General features: G+C 44.1%; 1 protein-coding gene and 1 long non-coding RNA gene across 2 annotated transcripts; one reads left to right on the forward strand and one right to left on the reverse strand.

Annotated features, from left to right (window-relative positions):
• The first annotated feature begins 1,345 nt into the window (after window positions 1-1,345).
• LOC128152727 (uncharacterized) lies at window positions 1,346-3,409 on the forward strand. The gene is made up of 2 exons (XR_008238742.1): window positions 1,346-2,435; window positions 2,691-3,409. It is a non-coding gene; the product is annotated as an uncharacterized LOC128152727 (long non-coding RNA).
• Window positions 3,410-8,038: 4,629 nt separating this feature from the next.
• Window positions 8,039-11,863, reverse strand: MYOD1 (myogenic differentiation 1). The gene is made up of 3 exons (XM_052811886.1): window positions 11,118-11,863; window positions 9,542-9,620; window positions 8,039-8,917 (listed from the first exon to the last, which is right to left on the reverse strand). The coding sequence occupies exons 1-3, from the start codon at window positions 11,676-11,678 to the stop codon at window positions 8,667-8,669; spliced, it is 891 nt and encodes a 296-aa protein (XP_052667846.1). The 5' UTR covers window positions 11,679-11,863; the 3' UTR covers window positions 8,039-8,666.
• Window positions 11,864-12,090: the final 227 nt, after the last annotated feature.

Here is a 12,090-nt window from a genome sequence, read left to right on the forward strand (position 1 = left end):
ACTTTTATGTTGTCTTGTGTATTTTCTAGCATACCATGAAGAGTAATAAATGGCAAAAGCTACAGTGTCCTTGGCAAACAAACAAACAAAATAGCACCCTGTGATATTTTTACCTTTGCTTCCCCTCACCACACACGCTGTTTACTCCCACAGAGCTTGAAATATTAACCCAGCATGTTAATTTATTTCTTCCAGAATTGCCCTGGCCATTGGATTTAACATCTCTCTTGGAAGTACTTCAAACCGAATGGCTGGCTCCATCTCTAGCTTTCTTATTTAGGCACATTACTTTGTTGCTTTTTTCATATCATTTAATGTAATTGGCATTTGTCAAGCTTTTGAAAGGCATGTTTGGGACTACATTTTGTGCAGCTGGCTTCAAACTGCAAGCTGCTTCAAGTGTCTAGTTCTGTAGAGGACAGCCTTCGAGAGCGTAGAGCATGTGTGCTCAGCACATACCGTGCTTCCTTTCCAAAAGGAACGAAGTGATCAGTATGACACATGTTCCTCCCTGCATACATTTGTATTTCTATAGTATGATATCTGTAATGGGAGCACCACGTGCCCTGTTTGAAGAACGGGACTCCCTCTACAAGCTGTTGTATAAATGCTTTGCTCTAAGATGGTCTTCATCCTAACCACCATTAGGCAACTCATAGGGATACCTTGCCATATAGGCACAAAAGCCTGTGGTTTTTCACACAGAATTGCATCTTTGCAAGCCATGAATTTGGATTTGTTGTGATAATTCCAATAGATAAGGGTGCCAATACTGTGTCAACTGCCAGTAAGATTGATGAATTTACACTAGGCAGGAGTTCAGCTCATTAATTTCATTTGTCTTGGTATGAAATGATACTCTGTACCTGAACTGAGGAAGAGTTAGATATAAAAGTTTAGGGGGGAAAAAAAAAAAGTATGCCCTAAAGAAATTATGTCCACGTCCTCTTTTTCATGGAAATGCTGCCCTCCAGTGGTTTGGAAAAAAAGCACACATATTGCTTACTGGTTGCCCTAATGTAGTTTCTCTTACACTGTAGCAATTAAACGTACCTCTTGGTATCACAGGCACATGAATTGTCTAGGCTCCAGCCTCAGGAAACCCACAGGTGGCCTAAGATCAAGTAAAGACATTCGTAACAAAAACGTATTGCTTTACCAGTACAGGCCCACTGACTCTCTTCTGTACACAACTGACTAGAAATAAAAACTCTTTCTTGCTGTTGTGGTTTAACCCCAGTCACCAACTAAGCACCACGCAGCTGCTCGCTCATTCCTCCCCCACCCAGTAGGATGGGGCAGAGAATCGGGGGAAAAAAAAAAAAAGTAAAACTCATGGTTTGAGATAAAGACAGTTTAATAGGACAGAAAGGAAGAAAATAATAATGATAGTAATAATTATTATAATAAAATTACAATAGTGATAATAAAAGGATTGGGATATACAAAACAAGCAATGCACAATGCAATTGCTCACCAACCGATGCCCAGTTAGTTCCTGAGCAGCATTCTGCACTCCCCAGGCCAACTTCCCCTAGTTTATATACTGGGCATGACGTCACATGGTATGGAATATTCCTTTGGCCAGTTTGGGTCAGCTGTCCTGGCTGTGTCCCCTCCCAACTTCTTGTGCCCCTCCAGCCTTCTTGCTGGCTGGGCATGAGAAGCTGAAAAATCCTTGACTTAGTCTAAAAACTACTTAGCAAGAACTGAAAATATCAGTGTGTTATCAACATTATTCTCATACTAAATCCAAAACATAACACTGTACCAGCTACTAGGAAGAAAATTAACTCTATCCCAGCTGAAACCAGGACACTCACAAGTGGCGGGATCGTAATAGTCTGCCCCACAGTGACAGTCAAAACCCCTGACTTCAAACAGAACCACATGTAAGAAAATGGTCATGAGTTGGACGAACGGGTCTCACAGGATGTTTGTTCCCAAATGTGATGGATTGTCACTGAAAAATCCCAGCCTGGCCTGACAGTCAGTCAGACACAGAGTTCTGCACACAGTAGTTGTCAGTGAACCATGAGGACCTTTCTGTCCTCACAGAGCATGAATCCCCAGATAAAATACAAGTTCTCTGGGTTTTGTCTTTCAGTCATGGTAGCCAAGTGCATTTGTTTTAGGATTCAGAAGTAAAGCATCAAGGTGAAAGAAAGGAATGTTGTATGGCCAAAGTATAAGGTAGATGATTGTTAGGTATGTCGCCTCTAGGCTTGCTTACCTTTCTCTTGCATGGCTTCAAATGGTCTTTCTGAATTTGCAAGACTGTTTCTCAGCTTGTCCTGTTCTACACCTGCATGTTAGATAGGGGTTACCAAGCATGCTGAGATGATTTGCGCCCTACTGAGGGACTTGGCCAGAGAATTGCATCATGGTCCTGCTGTCATCTCCTGTTCCTCTGCATCTGCCCCACCTGCCTTCTGGTAAGCAACCTGTCTCCCCCAGGACCATTGCTTGCAGCACAGGCCATACTATGCCTTCAAAGACCTTCCATTTTCTCTCTCTCCTTTTGTCTTTCTTTTTCACTTAAAACAAAGAAAAATAGAGCAGTACCCTAAAATTTGTGCAGTAATAAAAAACCCCCATACTATTCCTACAATTTTTCTCTCTGTTTCTGTAGAAGGCTCTTGGTAGGGAAGAGCTTGGCTTTTCCAACATATTTTTCCTGCTTTTCCTAGTGTATGGGGCTCCAGGTGCTGACTGAAGACCGTGAATATTTTTGCTGTTTCCTCACCAACAAATTTTCTGTTCTAGAAAGATGGCAAAACAGAACATTGAATTCACCGAGACAATTTCAGAAAGAACTGCAATTTACGTCTTAACCAGCAGATGTTGCTGTTAGACCAAAAAACGACTCAAGGTCAGTTCAGGTGGGTTAGGACTGTATTTCAGAGAGTTTCAACAGTTCCGGTATTTTATCCAGCATCTCCAGATCTGGTCCCTTGAGATTGGGAGACCCCCTTTTACAGCCATGGACATGCAACACTAGGTGACTGTGCTGAGACACAGACCTCTGAGTGAATCTGACTCCAAGCAAAAAACCAACACCACCGCCACCACAATCACAACCTCCCTCAGTCTTGTGATTAAGTGGGTTATTGGCTGTCAGAGTTTTTAATAAATTTTTTATAAATACTGGAAAGCTTCACTTCATATACAGTATTTGTCTCGCTATTGATGAATGTGGGGTTATTCATCAAGTCTTACATAAAATAGCACGCTTGTCAATGTTGCTAAGATGCGTGTCGAAGATAAAAGTTATTGACATTTTAGAAAGAAAATGTGTGTTTAATGCTGTGCTGACTGTACTATTGGGAAAACCCTGAGGTTTTCTGTCGCCCTGTGGTTACGGAATAGGTCAGTTTTCACAATTAAACTTGCAACGTTAAGGTCTTTATTCAGAAGTGTCTGTGTATGTGAAAGGTAGATTTCTGCGTTCTTTCTACTGGCCCATGTGGCTTTATGCCAGACATGTTCCTAATTTCTGGTGGGACCTGGGTGGGAAAGGACTATCTGGAGGCTTTTTTGTATTACACTAGGGACCATTCTCTCCCTCATTAGCCCCAAAATCTCAAATATTGAAAGGAGAGCCATTGGTCTTCACTTAATGACATTCCCAGTTGTGCAACAAACCTTTTGAGAAGGGAGCGTGCCGCATAGATCAAGGAGAGAAAGTCATGACTGTTCAACAGTTTTACGGGAAAACAAGTGATTTGAAAGGCTGAGGGAGGGTGAGCTGCGAAGCATTAGTAAATAGTGCTTAATGAGGTACTCAGGTATGCCTCAAGAGATGATCTCTGTGGTGTTGGCATGTGGGCCTATTATCTCCATCCCACGTTCTGTCACACACACTGAATGCAGCTCTTGTTGTCAAAGATTTGCACTCTGACTGTATGAAGACCATTTTACCTACTGTTAGTGAAGCCAAGATTGCCATATGCAAGTTATTCAAAATGTCCTTCATCCATCTCCTGCTATCACAGGCTCTGTGTCAGCCACACATTTTGGAAATGTTGTAGGCTTTCAGCATTATTATGGGGATGGTTTCTGGTTTGTATTTTCAAGATCAGGTGAGCAGTAAAGCCTGCCAGCTTCTTCAGTGCGGTTGTGCTCAGTGAATCGGTGTATCTGAAGGCGTTGTGATAGAAATGGTCAGTGAGCAGAGCAGAAGCAAAGGAGCACAGCAGGGAGTTTGTCACGGCTTTGCACTGCTATGTGAATGCTATCCCAGACGGTATTACATGCAGCAGCTTGAAACTATTGCCACTGAAGTTGAAAGTTTTGCCACTGATTTCGAGAACAAATTAATAATTTTTAAACAAAAGGGAAATACTAATTTCTTCTCATTAACATTTGGGTGGTATGAGGTACAAATGTTTGCTTGTGTGTCCACTTTTGGGTGTAGTTCTTCTGAATATAATACCATTTTTGTGAGTAAAATGAGCAGGTTTTGCCCTTTGCACAATTTGACCCTTTCAAATATCTCTGCAAAATACAAGCTGTAAAATGAAAACTGTTTTTCCTTCCACATTCAGTGGGGTTTTGTAAGATCTTTGTCTTGTTTTTAAAACGACAAGTCATTTTAAAAGAGCAGCATCTGGTGCAAAGCAACTGCCAACTCAATATTTCTTTAATATTTTTGGATACAGATGATAAAATATTTTAAAGGAAAAAATATACCAGGAATAGTTCATATATTTCTTTTACCTAAAATTCAATTTTCAGTATGTGAAAAATTTCTGTAGCAGCTTCAATGATAATGCGGGAAATGGTGTATAACATTGTTATTTTTAAAAAACAGCAATTTTATTGCACTTTGTTGTTGTGAAATATTGAAAGTAGAAGAAACATCCTCTTCATTCTTATATTTGCAAATGACCTGATGAAATTTAAAATCAAAGCACTTAGCATATGTAAGTGAACTTCACTTTTCCCATAGCAATAGCTTGAATAAGGTAAACCGATAATACGGGTTTTGTCATGCAGCCCCAGTAGGGCTTTCTTAAGTTACAAAATTGAATCAAACGTGCCTAAAATACACACTTACCTTTATGTTCAAAGACAGCTACTTTCCTTTAATTGTTTGTAGCTGTATGACTTTCCCTTTGGAGGTAGCGTGCTGTAGGAAACATCAGACAATTCTAATACCTTTAGGGAAAAGCTCCAAACCCACATTAGGCCGGCTCTGTACTGTCCTGCCAAGGCAGCTTGGGGAAAGGAACGGTCTGGTTTGCAGTCACCCCTGTTTTCTCCCAGGCTCTGCATGTCAGTGCAATCTGCGGGATTCAGATTTTTTAAAATCAGACGGTGCCCTGTCCTGCAGAATATTGAACAGGAACCTGTGTGGTATAAACCATGATTTCAGGCTGTTGGTATGTGTTTGTAGCCCATGCTGGAGTGTTTCCGTAGACCAAGCTAGACTGCGCTTTGTCTTGTAGAATCAGCCCTAAATGCCTAAATACACCTTCAGGAGCCCAGTTTAAGAACCGAAGTTTGTCAGTGTTGGATCCGTCTTGTATCTGTTCCTCAGCTCTGCTTATGTTCCCTGCCACTGTCGGAACTAAACTAAAGCTCTGAATCCAAGCATTTCCAGCTTGGAAATATTTGCCTATAGACTGGGATGTACTTCCATCAGTAACATGCTGTCCTCTTGATGCACAGGGGAGCAGAGTAACTTCAGGCATTTGTTTTAAGTGTATTACCTTAGAAATAGACAGGAAGAAATTGCACAGGGAACACATTTTCCTTATTTAAGTTCAAAAATAAATATAGCTGTAACCTAAACATGTATTTATCAGCATTGATGCCCTTTGGCCTTACTCCAGTGGACTTTTCTCACTGACTTCAGTGGGAAAAAGATGGGCTCTGCATAGGAAATCTGTGAATATTTTTTTCTTCTTCACCCATCCATCTATTCTGGGATGTGCTAAATGCTTGTTCTCTGTTGTAACATTAACACCAGTATGTGGAAACTTGGGTTGCTAAAATAAATCAGTGAAATGCAATATACATGACTTCACATGGAACTGCATGTACATTGTTGAGCACAGGCAGGCGCCCCATGTCCACCCTGCCATGCCAGCTTTACAGCCAGGTATACACTATTGTGTCCCACAGAGGTGGGGTGCTGTAGTGAGGCAGGCATGAAGTTTGTGCTGCTGACATGTATAGAGTCTCTGTAGTTCCTCAGCTAGCCAAATATTTCTTGGTTGCCATTACACCACAGTAAAACTGATACTTTCACCAGTCTCAGAGTATAGGGATGGTAAGGTCTATAGTATTTCACAAAAGCATCGTTTGATCGTTTGCATTGTGGGCCTGATGGAATGTTCGCTGGAGGCAAGGAAAATTTTATTGTTGATGTGCGAGGTATTGATTTGTGAGGCTCTAACTGTGTCTCTTTAGTTTTTTTAAGTTAGTGATATTGACTTCAAACTAACCTGTGGCATTTTTCTGACCTCAGTAGAGACCCTCCCTATTCATGCTAGTATGAATTAGCACATTTGCAAGTGCGTTTAATTTTTATTTTTAATGGAAAAATGAAAGGGCTGAGCTCAACCTTTATGGGCTGGACTGTTTTCTGCCCACAGAGACCTTTACAAAGTTGGACTTTGATGAAGATATTGAGGGGCCAGTCCTGCCTCAGAGTCCCCTCCAATCCGTGGGAGCCTGGCCAGCTCCGCAGAGTGGTCCTGTAACTCAACGACGATTTATCAACCATGGTCACATGCGCATGGATGAGGAAGGAATCCCTGGGGCTGCTACCTTCCCTGCCCCGCTGGCTTCGGATAAGACAGCAAGTTCGGAGCACGCCTCTGCCCCAGGAGGAAAGAGGAGCAAGTGCGTTGCTCTGCTGGACACAAGGCCGCTCACTCCTCTTCTCTCCATGGAGCATTGATATTCAAGGCCCTTACAACTAAAGGACTGGGAGACATTCCCATGGAATTAGCTGTTCCCCCTTTCTTTTTCCTGTTTAAGAGGTAAGAGCTGCACAAATTCCATCTTTAATAGTCACCTAAGAGAGAATACAACAAATAATCTGTCATCAAAGTATTTAGAGCTGATGACGATATCTGGGTTGGTTTTTGGGGTGGAGTTTGTTTCTTTTTTTTTTTACTGTGATGTTTAAACAAAATCCATAAATCACAGGCATACGACAAGAAATGGGTTGTTTCACATTGGCTGTAGCTGCTGGTTATTCTTGTCCAAATGTACAGAAATGCCCTCATGGTTCCTTACCAATGACAACCTGCTCAGGGCTTAACATTTTTCAGTTTCATGGCAAGCTTGCAAGGTTACACATATATACTGAATGAAACATAGCCCACTGGTTATTTTTAGAGAGGCTCTAAACAAGAAGTAAATCCCTGGAGTAGTGCTGCCAGAGATGGCGTAAAGTTCAAATCCAAATTAAAACTGCCTATCTTTGGCCTAAATTCCAACCTAAATTTGAGGAAAACTGTGATCTATACCTGAACTTTATGACAAAAAATCCTTTGCAATTATTTTCTAGCACCTAAGAATATATGAACCTGGTACAAACACTTGAAAATTAGACCTTGAATGAAAAATCTGAACATTTGTCCAAGAATGGAGTACCTGGTCTTGTGAGATACTGTTGTATAACTTTAAGTTATGATAGCTGCACTGGAATTTGGAGAGTCTAATTTATTGTGATTGCTAGTTCTAACACATCTTTGTAAGATCAAGTCCTATAATGTAATTGTAAACTTTGGGGGGAGGAAGAGAAACATGCTTATTTACCTTACAGATCTCTTTAGTAATGAGCTCTGATATACAAGACTTGGTTTAGAAATCACCAAGATACAATATGAAGTAAGTAGAACCCTTTTCAGCAATATATTTATGCAAAGTAGTTGAAAGTAGTGCAACTGAAGCATGTTCTTGATTTCTTTGCTGAATCAGAGCCTGCATCTTCTTCCTGCCAAGGCAGCAATCTCCATACCACTCCTAAATGCACTAGTAATTCTAGAAGCCCTAATGAAAGTCAAGATAACACCACAGATTTTATAAATAAGGGTCTTTATTTAGAATACTGTTGAAAACATTCTTGGCAACCACATCGTATAAATATATAAAGTTAAAAGTTTGACACAACAAACCAAGCAATATTAAATATTTTTAAATTTTTTTCCCCTTTTTGTTTTGTGTTTAATTTTTGCTTATGTTTCTTTTTTTTCTTTCTTTTCGTCTTTTTTTCCTTTTTTTTGCAAAGCAACTCTTATTTACAGGTATACAAAAAGTTTTATAAAAAATGGTCCACAACCTTATTTTGGCCAGAACGGGAGTAATAGGAAGGATCTGTCATGCCACACCACTGTTGTAGATTTCTATTCTCCTCTGCATTCAGGAGCCAGGTTCCTATTCCCCAAAGCCGAGATTAAACATTGGCCATTTCATGGTATACAATTTTATCTCTAGACATATTAAATAACTTTAGCGTAACAACCAATAAATAACTAGGTGTATTTTGAAGTAATACAGGTTTGAAAAGTTATATATTTGAAGGAATTTTCAGTGATATTTTAAAACTGGAACAAGTCTTGAGAAGTCTTTTTAGTCTTAGAAGGCAGGTCTTGGAGCGTGGCTGAACAGAGCAATTTGTTTTCAGTGCAGTCCAGCTGGACCTGCCTTTATAGCACTTGGTAGATAGGGTTGCTGCTGCTGTTATCCTGGGGAAGTGGGGTGCAGTTGGTGGGGGAAGGAATTTGGGCTCCGCTGTCATTCAGACTCGCTCCTTCTGGTGGGGAACAGGGACTCCCTTCAGCAACAGTTTCCACTGGAGGCAGTATAGAACATGTGGAGTTATCTGTGGAAATCCTCTCTACAATGCTTGAGAGGCAATCAAGGCTGGAAACAACAGAACTCTTCCCATGCTTTGGATCTAAAAAACAGACAAAAAGGTGCTCAGTTTATCTAATGGGTACTTAACGTCAGTAGGATGTAGTTCTTTCATAAAACACCAGTGAGTGCCTGACAGTATGCATCTGTGAGCATGTAAAGATTCAGAGGAAATTAATATTGGTGAAGGATGCCAATTATCAGGAAACAGATTGTAATTTGCAAAACGGAAGAGAGACACGACCAAAGTATGCTACTTTTGGGGCAGGGTGGATCCAGGGCTTCACTTCAGTCCATAGAAAGGGAAGGGAAGATTTGAAATCAATTGACAATTTCTCCAGTTTGGATCAATGATAGATAGAAGTCTTCATGCAAAACACGGTTAAACACTGAAAATTAGTTGAAGAGAGGAATATATTTTTTATCCAGATGTTATATTTGCAAAATAGGAAATGCAGCTCTAGCATATCCCCCTATTTGCAAATACATCTAGAGGAAATCCAATGCTTCTACTAGCATCAACAGCTCGCTGGCTGAAAAGGCAGGTTCCTCTTTCAGCCCAGCTGGGGTCAGCTGAACAACTGGGGACAGAGACGGCACGGGGAAGTTTGCTGCGTTGACTGCCTCAGTCTCCATGTTTCACATGGCTGTTACGGCACATACTCACCATTTGGTGATTCTGTGTAGTAGCTGCTGTCATAGCTGTTTCTTCTGCGAGAGCTGCAAGGAGGCCCGCTGTACTCCATCTGGAAAGGAGAGCAATCTGAGTGAGGTCACTGGTTGGGGACAGCATTTACTGAAATCCCAGTAACCATCCAATTTCTTATTTCAGTCCCTAGACTGTGCCATCATTCCAGTCCTGGCTGAAATGCCATCAAGTTGTAGTTTCTTTGAATGAGGCAGAACTTAACTTGGCTAGAAGGGGATTCACCTCAGAATATTTTATGTGGCACAGCTGTTCCAAGGGAAAATTACCATTTGTTGTTGCATCGAATGCTGTAGCTTACAACTGAGATGAGGTTTTCCAGCATTCTGATCAGATACTGTCCTACACATATCTTCAATTTACAACAAGGAGACCAAAAGGGTAATGAGTCTTTTTTTGGTTTAATTTTTGAAGGTTTTTCCAAACATGAGTTCCTCTTAAAAAGCCTCTAGTCTACCTTTGTCCCTTGTTATTTCCTCTAGTTTCTCTTCCCATTTCCATTATGTAGAGAAAAATCCCCCAAACATTGACCAATATATGTTTCCAATACTTTAATCCACAATGAAATTACTCTGACAGAAGAAAAAGGCTGTATTTTGAGGAGGGATTGTTTGTGTAAATCTGCTCTCCAATCTGCCAACTATCTCATAATCGCAGATGTTCAACTCAGTAATGATTATCCCCACCACAGCACAGAAAAAAATCTCAGGTCTTAAAGTGCTGCCGATATCCCATCCCAGACAGCTGTCCTGTGCTCCAGTCACCACATCCCACCACCCCAGAGCCAGACCAGAGTCCAAGCCTATAGCCCCAGTGAAAAGATGCAGCAGTGAGACGTCCTCTCTGGCACCCACCCTTCTTCTCCACTCCCCATAACATAAAAACAAGACTGAAAGCCTGGGGTCTCCTTTCTATTGCTGGTAATTGCCTATGGAGGGAATGAAGTGTGAGGAGAAATAGAGAACCTTTTTCTTAAGGCTCAAGAAAAACAACTCCTGTTGCTTAGACCCTTCTCCTGTTATCATGACGAACGGCAGAAAACAAAACCCAGACTCTTACCAGTTCCCCTGTAACTACCATGACCAAGGGGGACCTTCCTCTCTGCTGTCCCTAGAGGATTCGAAGGAAATGATACAACAGAAGATGGAAACAGAGATGCCCCAGGAACTACGGGAACACAGGCAGGGCTCAGACCTCACCATGCCCCCAGGTACCCATCACAGGCAGCTTCCCAAAGTGCTCCCCCAGCAGCTCTCCCCTGGCTCCCCCAGGACACAGGGGGACCTGCCTGACTTCACATCCCAGGGAAAAAAGTGTGGAAAAGATTTTTCTTCTTTCCCAGAGATCCTGGCATGCGGGGACCCCACCTCCCTTTGATGCTGGAGCTCAAGGCACGAGAAGGGACTTTGTCTTCTGCCTGGGGAGGTACGGAAGGCAGCTGCTATAGGAAAGGCAGGAGGTGACTCGCCCTGCGCAGGTTTGGACCAACAGCGTCTGGGGCACCTCGGTGGCAGGGTGTCCTCCCTGGGGCACTCACCATGCCATCGGAGCAGTTGGAGCGAGGGCTAGAGGCATCTGATTCCCCGCTGTAGTGCTCCAGCACCGGGTAGTAAGCGTCCTCCTGCTCCCGCAGCAGCGCCTGCAGGCTCTCGATGTAGCGGATGGCATTGCGCAGGATCTCCACCTTGGGCAGGCGCTGGTTGGGGTTGGTGGAGGTGCAGCGCTTGAGGGTCTCAAAGGCTTCGTTGACCTTGCTGAGCCGCCGCCGCTCCCTCATGGTGGCAGCCTTACGGCGGTCAGCGTTGGTGGTCTTCCTCTTGCAAGCCTTGCAGGCCCACAGCAGGCAGCGGCCAGCCTGGTGGTGCCCGCTCGGCGCTCGGACGTGCTCCTCCTCGTGCGGGTGCCCGTGGTGGTGCCCGTGGTGGTGCGGGTGCTCCTCGGGCTTCAGCAGGCCCCCCACGTGCACCAGACGGGGGTCCAGGTCCTCGAAGAAGTGCATGTCCGATGTGTTGAAGCACGGGTCGTCGTAGAAGTCATCGGCGGCCGCGAAGGAGCAGAGGGAGCCCTCCGTCATCTCCATGGGGCCCAGTAAGTCCATGGGGGTGGCGGAGGAGACAGCGGCTGGGCCAGAGGGGGTGAGGGAGGGGATCAGAATAGAGGGGGCTTCGATCGGGCTGTTCAGCGGCAGCCACCGGCCGGGCGGGTGCGCGGAGCGGCAGCCCTCACACCCTCTCCCAGGCGAGGCCACCAGCGCTGGCTGCTGCTGCCGCCGACCCCCTCCCCAGCCGCGCCGGTCCGGGAGCGCCACTCGAGGCCGTATTTATGCCGGAGCCCCCCCGGCGCGGCGGGTCGGGACGGGACGGGGCGGGGCGCGGCGGGGCGGGGGCCGCGGCCGCCGGAGCCCCCGGAGCAGCGCGGAGGGGGGGGGGGGGCAGCGGGGTGCGGTGTCCCGCGGGCGCGGGACGCCGTCGGGGCGGTGTTGCCGGCGCTCGGGCTGTTGCAGAGCTAAC

The sequence above is a fragment of the Harpia harpyja genome, chromosome 16 (assembly GCF_026419915.1).
Source record: "Harpia harpyja isolate bHarHar1 chromosome 16, bHarHar1 primary haplotype, whole genome shotgun sequence".
In the NCBI taxonomy this organism is placed as follows: domain Eukaryota; kingdom Metazoa; phylum Chordata; class Aves; order Accipitriformes; family Accipitridae; genus Harpia; species Harpia harpyja.

What these genes read in the sequence shown, in the direction of transcription:
- MYOD1 (XM_052811886.1), bottom strand. Translation starts at nt 11,678, where the DNA reads ATGGACTTACTGGGCCCCATGGAGATGACGGAGGGCTCCCTCTGCTCC. An exon ending in CCAACTGCTCCGATGGCATG is followed by an intron (nt 9,621 to 11,117) that starts GTGAGTGCCCCA and finishes TCTCCTTTCCAG; the next exon opens with ATGGAGTACAGCGGGCCTCC. An exon ending in CTACACAGAATCACCAAATG is followed by an intron (nt 8,918 to 9,541) that starts GTGAGTATGTGC and finishes TCTGTTTTTTAG; the next exon opens with ATCCAAAGCATGGGAAGAGT.